The following is a 14,899-nucleotide window of genomic DNA, read 5'->3' as shown; positions in this document are numbered from 1 at the left end:
GTTAAGTATATTAGCAAAGTTGTATGGTGACCAATTGCCATTATTAATAGCATCTTTGTTTTGTTGAATCATGATTGTTCCTAAGCATCCTTCAGTGTGCCTCTTGTCTCTATTAGCCTTGCTGCCTGATTAAGTGCCAGAACTGTCCTTTGTCAGATGATTAGCTTCATTAATACTGCACTTTCTCTCTGGGTCATAATTTATTATGAGGCCTAACCTGGACTAATACTTCAATAGTCAAATATGCAGTTAACTAATCTGAGAGGGTTGCATTCACAGTTTCAAAGCTGGGTGCTCATCAGAACACATCTGTGAATGCATTGCAGTTAAAACAAGATCTGTTCAGTGGTACTAGAGGCTCTAGGGCATGAAAATCAGGTGAATTTTACTGCTCAATATCTTTTTTTTTTTTTTTCTGGCAGGGTTTTGTAGACCTCAGAGCATTTATTTTCTGAGTTGATAACCTACAGAAAATGAGGTTAAGCCTAATCTGTTCAAAGACCATCAATTTGAGAACAGCATTTTTGCTGTGGGAAGGGATCCCATTGTTATTGCAATAAAGGAATTGAGGATCCATGCACTGTTTAAATCTAACCTGAAGACAGTACACTATTCTGCAGCTTGAAAGAAAAGAAATAAACATACCATATTACTCTTTGAACAGGTGAAGGAATTACCTGGCCGGGCCATTTGATTATTCTTGTCTCACAGTAAAAGCACCTCCAAGGACATTCACTGGCTCACTGCTGAAGGATCTCTTATCAACACAGCACTATGAAAGTGGCAGAGGAGTGTTCTTGGCATGTTTCTGCAGCACCTAGATAAATGTCATTCAGCTTCCACATGGAGCATTCAATCCATAAATCTGGGCTAAGAGAACATCTCTTTGTAAAAATCGTGTTTACAATGGGGAAATCATGCCACGCATAACCGAAAGATTGATTCATTTTTAGGTTAGGAGGCTGTGAGTAACAAATTGTTGTGGTATAAACTTGTCAGAGCAAGCACCTAGAGATGAAAGTGCTTGCAGTGATCTCTGTATAAAGATAACAGCAGTGGAATAGGTTTGTGTTTACAGAGTAGCAGAGCATTGCTTGGACTTTGAAGAAGTTTCAAACATTCAGTTTGTGAGGTTGACTCTCATTTCTCTCAGGAGACCCTGGTTTGCATTAGCACAGTGGACATGAATAATTGGTGACTAGCAGTTAACTTGCATATATCTTTATGGGAAAACAGACAAACAAACAAAAAGCCCTGAAACAAACAAGCCACTCTGCTACTAAATATGCTATTACAGCTGCCTGGGGTGGAAAAGCAGAAGTTTGAACAGTTTAAGAGGCATTTTTGTCTCTTTCTTTTTCCCTGCAATATATCACATATTCTTGTTTGAACAGTTTGAAAAAGGTGATTTTTTTCTCTTTTTCCTTTCCCTTGCTAAATGCCACATTATTCTTTGAACCCATTTGCATTTGGCAGTTTTAGCAGAGATGATTAAACAGAAGCTGCTATTTATGTGTAATATTTTATATGAAGTTCCTGGAGAAGTTTGTAATGTAACGTCAGACTGAATATTTATCTTCTACCAACAAAATGTATCTTTCTTCTCTCATCTTCTGTGTACTGCATGAGGCTGGAAGGAAACAAAACTCATATAATAAACAACTTACAGTCAGCACAGAAAGAACTGTTGCTTGTGGGGAAAAATAAAATTTTTAACAGCTTTAGCATCATGTATTACCAAAAGCATGCATTTCCTTCACATGCTGTTGCTTTTAGATGAGTGTCTTAACTATTCAAGTATTACTTTCAGCCAAAGGATGAAGCTGACAACATTATTTGGGATAGATAGCAATAGAATTCTAGAAAGTTTATTGTAGCAAATACTCATATATATTGGTGACAGAAGTTTCTACTCGTACCATTGTGTTGTTTGTTTTTATTTTTTTCCTCAAGATCCTCTGAACTCAGAATATGCTCCTTCAAGTGTGCAGTACCTCTTTATAATTCTGTAGTAACTTTGCAAACCAGTATTTTTTTAAGAGTATATTGTATCTTTGAAACTGGAAAACATTCTGGTAGTAAAGGTATGTTTAAAATGATATTGAGGTTTTAAGAACAAAAGATACATTTGTATCAAAAAGATTTATCTTGTCTTGGATCTTTGGACAGGTGGAGGGAGGAAATGCAAAGTAAATTAATTATGCCATGCATTTCTCTTCTAGCTTGTCTATACCTGCCACTCAAATTTAGCTGAATCCATTAATGTTATTAATTGCTATACATTTCAGAAGGGAATTTAATATCCTTTTTTATTTAAGAAGTGTAGAGACTTTTATTGCAAACTAAAAAGCTGCATTGAATGAACTTTATTTTAGTATAAGCATTCTGCACCCTTTTTCCATGTATGCCCTTCAGTTCTAGTTGAGGTTGATTTTATTTTGCCAAGCAAATAAAATCCTTTATTTTTCAGGGATGATGCCTAATAGATCTTTTTGAGCAAATGCCTACAAATTGTAGTCTGAAATAATTTTTCTCTTTCAACCTATATAAAATACATCAGAACTTTACCTTTATTTGTCCAGTTTCATTCAGTATCAAGATTGTATTTATAACTTAGAGAACTCAAGGCCTAAAATAAATAATCTCCCTCTACAAAGATTTGATATTAAAGAATTGAAAAAGAATTTCATGTATGGCTGAACAAATATATGTGTGGGTTTTGTTTTTGTTTTTTTCTTTTTCCACTAGAGGAAAAATAGATAACAATTTGTGACAGGTAAATAGTTGCAAGTTAAAAAAGGCATAAGGCATATCAGGGGCTGCCAATGGAGAACTATTGTTGGGGTTCAGAAGGTTTCACTTCCTCAAGAGATTTGAGGAGAAGCATATAATGTTATTTCAAGTTATTTTCTACTGTAGAAGAGTTTTCTGATGACAAAACCATCAGATGACATGTTTGTGGTTTTTTATACCTATATGAAATTAAAAATTAGAATGGGGTGTTTCAGATCCTACTGCAATATGTTCTTTTCCAGGAGAAAAGAAACCACAGGATAGGTCAATTGAACTGGGGATATAGACCCTGGCTATGAAGGGGACCTGTAGACCTTCAAAATGTGTTGATGCAATTTAAAAAAAAAAATTCCTGCCTGTGTTTGAAGTATTATTAGTAATTTGCAATAAACCATAACTGAAACATTACTCAATAATATTGCATTATTTTTTTAAATAATTCTAATGAATTACTTTCCTTTTCTCTGGCAGATGAACGGGAAGATGTTCAAAAGAAAACTTTCACAAAATGGATAAATGCACAGTTTGCTAAGGTAATATATTTATTTACTTATGGATGAAAATAGCTTTTCTATATTAAAAAAAAAAAACAAAGAAACCCGATATTCCTACAGTGAAGCTTAGTTTTCAATATAACAGTTCCAAGTCTCAGATATTACTGAAGGCAGTTGATAGATTTATTAGAAAAAGTGCTCAAGCTTTATTTGTTTGACTTCAGCAGTGATTGAAATGTAGGAAGCCATCCTTTTCTTAAGGTGTTCTCTGCCTCAATTTACTTCACTTTTTCTCAAACTAGTGATGCACCTGTATTACTCTTTGTTGGATTTCTCTGTTTTGTTTCTAATGTACAAAGGAGCTTCCTTTCTTAGACTTGTCTGTTCTTGTTTCTAATTGCAACTGCATCTTTAATAAAACAGGATGGATTGGAGAAGAGCAAGGTCAGAGATAAGAGGTGTAATCCAGTTAAAAAATTATGAAAGTAAATTATAACATGTTTTGATATAGTTATTTTTGAGAATGGTAGATCGTAAATGGAGTGAGGAAAAATAAGACCAAATAGCTAATTTATTTAAAGCATGCTCTCCTGGCAGTGTATAATGATTTTATCTTTAATACTCAGGAAAAATTCTGCCTGAGCTATTAATTTGCTGAAACTTTTTTTTTTTTTTAATCCTGGAGAATAATGACTTAAATGTATTTGCCAGTAATAATAAAACAAATCAGTCCTATCATTTGTCGTTTTACTAGGCAATAGACAGCAATGAAATAGTAGCTGTGATGTATCTTCTCTTTAGTCTGGTTTTTGATTGTGTCCCATCTGATTCTACTCATTAAAAAAAGGGGAGTAAGATAATCTGAATACAACCATCATAATGTTGAAGAACCTGCCTAGCAGTGTTTTAGATCATTAGGGAGTCCCATAGGCTTTTTCTGTGGTCTAGAGCATTTTCTAATACTGATTCAAGTGACTTAGCACACATTTGTGCTCAGCATCTTTACAGCAGAAATGTCCAGCAATTTGGACTGGATCAGGATGAAATACTGTCTTGAAGAATGATGAATTATAAGACAACTCTGAAGTGTTATGTTTAGGACAGCAGTAAAATATATGCATACAGAATAGTGGGGGGAGAGATAGCTGGGCTGGCAATAATGAAGCAAATGAAAGCTCTGGGAGCTGTGTTGAATCACAAATAAAATGAATCCACAACATGGTACTATTGAAGAAAAAAAGGCAACTTTAATATCTTTGTGATAATGGAAGTGCTTCATAGAGGGTGAAAGATGTAATTATTTTATTTTTCCTGGCAAAGTGAGATTTTAGCTCGAATAATTTGTAATCTTGCTTTTCCATGTATGAATAAGTAGCCACAGCAACCATCATCTGATATAGCCTAATTTGAAATGTATTACCTGTTAGGCCTTTTTATGGTCACAGAAATAGTTGTGGAAAATGAAGAGTAACTGTTTTGCTTCTTCTAAAGAAAATGTAATACTGCTAGAGCATTGTTTTCTCAGAAGTGATTGTTTTATGGAATAGCAAAACTGCAATTACTGAGGAAACTTGGACCAAGTCTGCAGAAGAATAACAAGAATTATGAAAGGTTTAGAAAATATCTATCAACACATGCTTTTAATATTAGGTTTGACTCATTCATCTGAATGATCTAGAGGCCTTTCCTCCAATTCTAATTTTATGAAGTGTAGTTTAATGGTGTTTAGGTACTTTTTCCTTGAGTTTTCTAACAATATTTTTAGTTGCATGTGCAAATGCATTTGTAAACATATATTTGTAAAAGTATTAATTTCTCTCTACTTCATTTGGGCTGTGAGAAAAAACCCCTAAACATGATGATTTAAGGTTTGGTTGTTTTTTTTTTTGCCTGAAGCATGACCTGGGTTTTTTGGACAGGATGTTCTTATTTCAGCTATCAAAAAACTATTGATCTTTAAATCTTGAAGAAATTACTTCTTTCTGGGGTTTTTTGGACAGAAATTCAGAAGGTCTTGCTGTATAGTCCCAGGACAGTGTTTCTCCCTCTTCTAACAGCTCAGAGAGGAGGCCTTCAATACATGAGGGTGGATTTCCATGTAAAAATTAGTTTATCCCTCTTCTCCTGACTTGTTTGCAGTGGTTCAAATCCATCTCTGTTTCTAGCTGTGGAATCGATTTCAGTTAGCAGGCTACTGCTTCTTAGTGATTTCTCATCATTGTTAGCTTTGTAAAAGTGCGAAATGAATTACTTTCATTGCAGAATTGCTTTTTTCAGTCCTATGTAGTTCTAGGGGTACTGTCTTGAGTAGATTAGCCTACAGGGTTGGAATTAAGACAGAGAACTTCATGACATCATCCATTTCTCTTATTTGTGAAAAGTGAAACCCAGGTCACTAATTAACTAAAATGTTTTGGTTTAAATAAAATTATGTTAGGTAATTCTCTCTCATCCACCACTTTCCATATGCAAACCCCCCCATTTTTATATAGTCAAAATAAAACCCACTTCTAAATATTCTAAATCTTTATTTTTGTTGGGTGTATAGTGTATTTCTCCCCAAAGAGTAGCATTATTTTCCTAAAAGTTCAGTGTCTAGAGCACCTCTGTCTCAGTGTGTTTATTCTTGGACCGAGCTTTCAAAACACTCAGATTTGCAATTTGTTTCACATAACTTGTGATGTAAATACAAATAATGCTTTTAAATATGAGAAGTAAAGAATTGCAAAAAAAAAAATTCTAATTTTTGTGCCATCAGCATAAGTTGAGAACCCACGTATAATTTTTAGCTGTGGGGGAGGAGAGTTGTCCTTCCTCTGGCCATGCCCACTGTGACATTTCATGTGGAGCTACATTTCTCAGATGCCTCAAGTTTAGCAGTGAAGTCTGATACCTCTTAGCTGTGGAGTCAAATCCCTACCATGAAATCCATAACAAAATTTCAGCCACACAATCTCAACAGTTTTCTGTCCGAGATGTGCAGAACCTAAAACTTCTGGAGTGTTACCAAGAAGTCTGTGGAAGGGCATCTAGGAAAGGATGGCAGAAATGTCACTAATATTTTAATTGCTATGAATGGGGCTGTGTCTCTCTTCAGGCTTTTTTTAGCAAGTTGGGTAGGGTGCTCTAAATCAAAACAGTGGGGAAAATAAATTTTGCCGGTCCCTCATACAGTTGCTCAAAAGGGCAGGTTTCTCTCTAATTCTTACTCCTTTTGCTAGCCAGAAAATGAATTATGCAGAAAATCTGGGTCTTGAAAATTACAGTATTTGACTCATCTATAAGAAAATCAAAGTTTCAGTAGGAAGGGCCAAAAGCTGGCTTTCAGTGTTTGTGAGATAAAATAGTACATTTAAAGTATAAGAGAAATGGAAGGAGGTAATCCAAGAGACCTCTCTTTACCCTTTTGCAATCATAGACATGGGGTGTGACTTTCTTGAGTGAACCTTCTTGGTTTACCATCTAAATGGCATGCAGTAAGTTAAAGCTTAAAGCATTTTTAAAAATGTGGAACGCAATAATTTAATATCATTTTATTCAGAAAGAATATTTTTTTGACCTCAGATGAAGTTTATTTATAAAGTAATGAAGTTCTGCAGGGTGCACATAATGATATTGAAGGAAAGTATTATAACCTAGTTTTTATTAATAGAACTGTAATTAGAGCTCCCACGAGAGATTTGTCTGGTCCTGGCTATGACAGTTTTTTCTCAGATACCAACTTTTAAAATTTGGTATAACTGAAATCCTGAACTATGTGTTTTGGGAGAATGCAAATCTGTCCCAGTCCTGCAAGTGTGACAGCTCTCAGCTGAGACTTGGGAACAGACACAACAATTGCCTTAACAGTGCCTCTACCCCATTATAAATGATTTCATGTTGCTTCACATTTTGTCTCATTCATTGCATAACAGGTTTCAAAACAAAAATTGCTTCTGAAGATGGGAATATTCTTTACTTGCATACAGGAAAGAACTTGTATATGCCAACTAATTCTATAAGGAAAATGTTAAAATTCAAGAAAAAAAAAAAGGTTAAAAAAGGTAAAAAATAAAAAAGCAACTTCCAACCCTAAAAAGAAAAATGTCTTTGACTAAAGAAATATGGGTAATATATTTTTTTCCTTAATTATAGAGTGTCTCAAATTGCTGACAATTTTGACAGCAGTAGACACATCTTGCTAGTACAGAGGAGAACATGAGCTAATAATGGTAAACTTTGGCAGTTTGAATTTTAGGGTATACCCTTATGGTAGCTTGAAATCAAAGCTTAACCTGTAAGTGGGTTTCATAATAGATTGTGAAGGAGCTTTCAGTGTTTTCATCTATAATAGCAAATAACAGATGTTGATAAAATCACTTGCAAATTCAGAGGTTTAAGTAGGTTTTCTACATTTCTGCTGCAAAAGAATGGAAAGTTCCCCTACACAGTCAAAGAAGACATAATATATGACAGTGAATTTTTTCAGGTAAACACTCTAATGATTAATCTCTAACTGGGTAGGAACAAGTGGCAGAAAATAAAGCCCATTATGTCTGGGGAGGGAAAAATGTGGATAATTTTTTATGGTTACTTTAACTCATGCTTGGATTTTCTTCCTTTTGCTATTGAAGAATCAGAATATGAAAATAGATTAATAGGATACCAAATGTTGCATTACTTAGCTTTATGGAAAACAAAGATCATTCAACAGTTCTCCTTTTTGTGGAGAATTTAAGTTGTGAAAAGTGGCACCTTTTTATGGGCAGATGGAAACATTATATTGCAGTTCTTTGTGTGGTGATTGTGGAATTAGATTCCATTCTTGTGTGATGAAGAAACATAGTAATGATGCAACCTGTGCCAAAAAAAGTAAGGTTGACAGTTTCATTTAAAATATATGTGGCTAGTAAATAACAGTCAGCAAAATTAATTATGCCTCTTGCTAATGAAATTATTTAGAATAGCAACTAAATTGTTCAGTCAAGTGTTATATGCAGGGATAAAGGGAACACACAGGAGGGCATTACTCACAGGTTTAGTCAAACTGCACAGCAGTTAAAATAATTTAATTACCTAGGGTGTTTATGTGGCTTATATCATGGCAGGTGTGGTGATGGTCTCAGTTATTTTCACCTTCTTGAGCTCATGGACAAGCTGAAATACACATTATTCAAGACTCTTTAGTGGTCTCTTGTTATTGTGGGTGAAGTGCCTTCTGCACATCAGCCACCAGCAATGACTGCCACACATGCACGGTTTGCTGGTCTTCTGAGGAAGTGTGTCAAAGAGCTGAGGCCCAGAGAGACAGCCCTGCCATAAGGCTGACATCCAGTAGAGGAATTTTCAGTGCTGCATTTGCTGACACACTTGCTCAGTTTTCCATGATATCACTCACAATGACTTCAAATTAAAATAAATTTTAAAAGCGACTCACAGAAAGGTGATTTCTGTGTGCAGACTCTGGGATGGAAGCAACTGGGTGAAGTTCTGTGGAGAAGACAAGAATAGTCTCATTTGTCAACTTTTTTTAAGATTCTGGTTCAATGGAAATGTTTTTACCCTGTGAATAATCTTTCTTTAGCCATATTTCTGGACAAGAATTAATAACCAAGTAGAGGAGCTGAAGGGAGGGATGGAATTTGGCAACAAATCACAAAAACACTGATTAAAATGTTCAATATTAGCTCTCTCTAAGCTGCTTTCTTGACAACTAACCTATATGTCAAATTAACACAGCTGCTTAGATGAGTGGATGACTGGTAGGAAAATTAGAATTAAATCCTATACTCTGAGATTCTGATCAGTGTGCTCAAGCTGCACTGATGTCTGCTGGTGTGTTATATTTTCTGGAATCAGAACAGTAGTTGCATATTCATGTCTATGAGACCAGAAAAGATCCCTAGTTGTTCCAGGTGATGAAAGCTATCAGTAAGGTGTGCTGGTGCTGTAGAATTTCAGGTTTAGAACTGAGTTCCAGAGGGTGCATCAGTGTTGGCTTTGCAGAACAAATCTTTGTGTCATTGTAGAGAAGTTCAGAGAAGTTTGTTTGGATAGCAGTGATGCTTTAGCTGTTTACAGAAAACTTAGAGACTGCACAAATGCCTGTTGGAAAAAAAAAGATAAATACAAGTTTGCTGAGCTCCAGGTTACCATTAGATTATTGGAGTTCTGCTGAATTTCACCAGAAAGAAATTTGTGCTCTGTTTATCTAAGGAGCACTAATCTGGAGATACATGCAAAGGAGGATCAGGTATCACATTTAATAACATTGATTTTAGGGCTAACAAAAGATGTACTGTTTGTAAAATTTTGAAATTGTATCTGTGCTGAAACCTCTATCAGTTCTTTGAAGTTCACACATTAAAAATTAGTATGGTAGCTGTTAGCTCAGTTCATTAATTAAACATGAAAAATACCTTGTGAGCAGCCTCAGAATTTTGTTTTTCTTTTGAAGGAAAACTCTCAGAAAACCTGATAGACTTAAAATTGTATAATTTGTGATAAATCTAAAAAAAAAAATTGTTGGTAGTATTTGTTGTTGGTTAGAGACTATGATGGATATTTATTCATCCTAAGTACCTAATTACTCTGTTTGATGTCTGTTGCCAGCCTTTCTAAGTGCTACAGTAAAAGTGATGAGAAAGAACAGCTTCCTAATGTGGAAGCCCAATTATTTGCTGCAGCATGGCAAATAACCAGAGCTCTCATGGAAATTTAATAGTTCTTAATTTTGAGTTGCAGCTCTCCATGATCAACACTACCCTTGGGACACATCCTGTTTTAAAATCCCAGAATTTCTTGTGCCAATAACCTTTTTATAATACATCTTGCAAGGACACACCAAAGGCCCATTATTTCCATTCTCTATCATTAAAGAAAAAGCCTTTGAAACTAAATGATGTTTAAACCTAGTGTAGAAAACAAATTTGCATTGCTAAGTGTTAAAAAGTTGTTTTTTTTTCTGGATATCTCCAGAATGCTTAAGGAAGTATCAGGCAATACACATACTCAGAATAATTTACATTGATCTATATCTATATCATAACCCATTAGTTCTATATTCTGCATATTTTCTTATGATGCAATAAAACATCAAATTGCTATCTAAATATTTATTATTATTCAATTAAATTACCTTTGGAACAAAAATTTACTAAAAATTATTTTCACTGTACTTTTTAAGATAATATAAATGGCAATACTGCTACATATTTTACTTAGAAGTTCATTCTGAAACTTGTGCTATCTATTAATATATTTTTATAGCTTTTTTAATTTGACCAAATAATTTGTCATGAACAGCACATTACTAAGAAGAGAAACAGGCACAGTTTAAAGACAGCAAAGATCCTCATGGAATTTTGCACACAGCAATTGCTTGCAAGCTTTCAGTTTTACTAACTTATTGACTTTTTATAATTTGTTTAAAAAACAATCTTTTAGCTTATTAGTGGTAAAATACCTAGAAAGTATCTCCCTAAATAATCAGTTTATTATTTATAAATATTTAATTTTGCCCAGTGTAGGGGCCTGAGTACTGGAGATAGAGATTTTCTGCTATCACTTCCTGTGAGAGCAAGGAGCACCAGCAGGTGTGGGGTGTCACAATGCAGCATGACAAAACCAAAATGATGTTTAAGAGGGAGGATTTTTCTTGTTTTCTTGGTAACATCAGAAGCCCAGTGCTCATGACCCACTGTGGCTGTCACAGCTGGAGATGCTTTGCAAATTGTTGGTAGAGAAAAGAACTCTTTTACTAAAAAGCTAGAAAGGAGAAAAATAGGTTTTGGTTTGGCTTCAAAGTCACGAAGATGGATGTTCGACATTAAAAGAAAGCAAAATCAAAATATCTCTATATTGGTTGTGGATGCATTTTAGGGCATTATTTAAATTAATGTTCAGACAGAGAAGATTTTTTTTTCTGTGTGCCTGAAGGGAAGGGATTTTCTAAAATTTCTCCTCTAGAACATTCTCCCATTAACAGGAGACTTTACAACTTTGCCTATTGCAGGGTTTTTTTCTCCCCCCCAAAATGTCTAAATGATTGCTGTTTAACAAGATAGCTTTTGGAGAGCAGACTAATTTTCACTTTGATGATAAGTGAAACTCCCCCTTCCACCTCATTGTCTGCAAATCTTTTGGTGGAGCTGAGGCTGCTGGCTGTGTATCTCAAAAGACCTTTTTCTTGCAAGTGAGGCTGCCTTGTGTCTGCTCCCATGACTGTACAAGCACTGACATGTTTCCTCTGCTTTGCCTTAGTGGGCATAAATTCAAAACTAGCTACAGTTCAGAAGCAGCTTCTCCATGGGGAAAATGGGCTCTTTCTCCAGCAGAACTATGCCCATCTCCAATCCCATTCCCTAGCTCTGGTGCCACAGACATCCTGCCCCTGAGCGCAGCAGCCCTTGCAGGAAATCCCCATTAAACAGGGAGAATTAAATCTGTCACTGCTGCAGTAGGACCACAAAAGATTGGGAAGATATTCTCAGTATCTTTTGGCTTTTTGCATGTGCAAAGGTTATGTTACTTCTCCAAATTAAATTTTAAGGCTTAAAATGTTGTCCACAAAAATGACTCCTCCTCTAACACCTGTGCCCATGTATTATCTGAAACAATGACCGTCTGCATGACAAAACACTTTCACCATTAGAAATGTCTGAGTACAGACTACGTTTTAAAGACTTCTAAGATGATGCAGCATTGTATAATGAAATCTGAAATTTCTGAGTGAATTAGTAAAATTAGGGGAACTAAAATATATGCATTTTTATTATGTTAAAACTTTTTGGCTTTGTGTTCCTCTTTTTATGGACTCTTGTAGAATTGCAAGTGCTTCCCTGAAATGTGTCAGATGTGCCAAGTGAGCAAAGTAATCACCACTGCTGGCAATAGAGGGCACTAGACTTTCATTTGTAATATGTTTTACCAAGGGAAAAAATAATCAAGTTATGTCTATTGAGACCTTTCATCTTTTCCTCCTCACATTTGGCCTTGCACCTCCTAGATTTCTATTCAAACTGTCATCCTTTTTTGTTACAGTTTAGTTAAAAATACATTAATCTAAATAAAATTTTTCACTTGAAGTTATTATTTTATCTGTATCTTGAGAGAGGAATAGGAACAAGCTAAATATATCTCTACAATATTGGTCTCAGTGGTGCATATGTCAGCTTGTGAATTTGTAAACATTTACAAATTTGCATGATTGTTGCTGGCAGTAGACATCATTATTTCCGTGCTCAGAATTCATTACTATTACATCTAATCATCTTCAGAATCTCCAAAGCAAAACTGTCCATGCAGACAAATAAGACTTTAGTGGATTCACATTATATTTTGGAAGTTCAAAAATAAAATCAGGGGAAAGAAACAATTTTTGAGCGATTGTCCACATTTGTCTGAATGTTAGGGAAACTTAGTGATGCTGAAGCAAATAATATTGACCATTTTCCCTAACTGAAAAAGATTAATCACATCTCTCAAGATCCATGTAGGGAGTAGAAGAGCAGGTGCAAGCTTGTACATTTAGGGCTGGTGGATCTCTCTCCCCTGATCTTTCTGCATCACATAAACAGATCCAGCATCTGTCTTTGTGTCAGTGCCACCTCCTGTTAGTCAGTGAAGCTGAGAGCAAGGGAGAAACTTGTCACCAGCCCAGCTCCTCACCTGCACCCCTGGGGTAGGACCTGCAGTGGCTCCTGCCCTCCCCTGATGCTCTGTACCCTCCCTAAACCCCCTCTGCCAGAGACAGTGGGTGCAATTTGTGCCTCTCACACATATATCCTTTCTTACAGTCTGTCTTTGACAGCAGGAGGTTTGGCAATTCCTCCCATGTGTTTAAATGCATAAAACATTTTTTTAAAGTATGCCTTAGGGGTAATAAAACTGCCAGGCAACCCAAAACTAAGAAAACTCTTTAAACCACAAAGTATTTAGATTTGGGCAGACCACATCAGTGTTACAGATTGAATTTTGGGTATTGATGTATCAGTTTTGGTGATGATGAGATGACCCACCCTAGTCCAGTGGGCAGTTGTATTTTTGTGTATTACTTTTTTAATTATGGTTTGAGGTATCTGTATTGTGTACAAAGACTTTCAGTTCCTTCAAAGTGTCTGCTGATGGATGTGGTATTACAACAGGATCAAATGTTAATTTCTTTAAACCATTGCCTATATTTTACTCATCATGAAGAAGGAACATTATGAAAGATGATCTTACTAAGAAATAATAATCTTATTTTTAAGTGCTTGCAAATAACTGTGTATGTAGAGGACCTTTCATATTTGCCTTTTACATAGGAAGTGGCTCCATCAGATTTTAGGAATGTTTCTGGACCAACAGTTCAAGAATATCTGTTATTTTTATTGCTGCTTTCCTCCACCATTTCTCTGACCTTACGTTTGGGAGTTCTGAAGGAAAAAAAAACCTGTCACCCTGCACATGATAGCTGCAGGTATTTATCAACAGCAGTGGCAAAATTGACATAGACACCCTATTTGGTTTTTGCTCAGAGAATTATTAAAGCAGCTTTATTATTATTAAAGTAATTTTTTAAAAGTCCTTTTTCCCCTGCTCTGGTACATCTTTTTTCCCCTGTGTTTTTGTATCCCAGTCTTATTAAATATTGATGTTCATATCAATGACTTTGCTGTACTTCCACTTTTTTCAATGATGTACATGACAGGTGTTATTGCACAGGATAGCCATTTTTCTCTTCTATTTGCTTTTCACTCTGTCTTTGATTGATTTGTCAGTTTAAGCCCATCACATTTAAATCCTGCCAATATTAGTGTGAGAGCATATATTGCTGACTTAAAAACAGGATGCTTTTTGTATGCCCAAGTACTTGGTGTTGGTTCTATTGAAACTATGATTTTATGGCAAAAGGATGAATCAAGTAATTTCTTCTGTTCAGTCTGGTACAGTATTAAACATATATAAAAATAAGTTCATATAAAATATACATATATATGTGTGTGTGTTTACTCTATATCCTAAACTATTGGTAACAATAATATCCTTTGCATTAAAATAAAACCCCAGCAAGCAAACCCTGACATGACTTAATGAGAATAGTAATAATGAATTGTAATAAGTTGTAATTCCACTTGGAATTCTATTGAAAGTTGTAAGTATTGACTAAGACACAAGTAAGCACTGTTCTGGAAACATATTAAATAAGACTGTTCTCTTTTTTTAATTTTTTTTTGGCCTATTCTTTGGCTTCAGGATGAAACAATCGATGAGGCTGTGTCTGTGCATGAAAGAAGCAATGAATGTTATTTTATCTAATAACTGAGTCCTGAATTTATAAAAAAAAAATATATTATGGCAATTTTCAAATGTGTCATTTTTTTTCCTTTTCTCTGTAGTCAACAATCATATGAAAATTGGCATTTTAAGTCAAGAACTGGTTTTCTTTGGGGAAAAAAATCATCTAAAGGTCCATTTGGCATTTTGTACAAGGAACTCAGGCATGAGACATATAATGCAATCAGGTGTAAGCAACACAGTTTATCACCACAGGTAGAAACAGGGTTCCATTACAGGATTGTATTCCATTACTGCATGAAACATTAAAAATCCCTACTTAGAAAGATGAAAGGTTATCTTGCCACCCTCATAGC

The 14,899-nt window shown here is 35.1% G+C and overlaps 1 protein-coding gene across 1 annotated transcript in view; it reads left to right on the top strand.

The window, feature by feature from the left end:
- Positions 1-14,899, top strand: part of DMD (dystrophin) — a 979,219-nt gene that overhangs the window by 104,299 nt on the left and 860,021 nt on the right. The window contains exon 2 of the mRNA XM_058822052.1: positions 3,265-3,326. Within this exon, the coding sequence (XP_058678035.1) occupies positions 3,265-3,326 (62 nt within the window). The remainder of the gene's footprint in view (positions 1-3,264; positions 3,327-14,899) is intronic.

This window comes from Ammospiza caudacuta, chromosome 2 (assembly GCF_027887145.1).
Source record: "Ammospiza caudacuta isolate bAmmCau1 chromosome 2, bAmmCau1.pri, whole genome shotgun sequence".
NCBI classification, from domain to species: Eukaryota; Metazoa; Chordata; class Aves; order Passeriformes; family Passerellidae; genus Ammospiza; species Ammospiza caudacuta.
The sequence above is the reverse complement of the archived record's forward strand: the minus strand, read 5'-3'. Positions and strand labels throughout refer to the sequence as shown.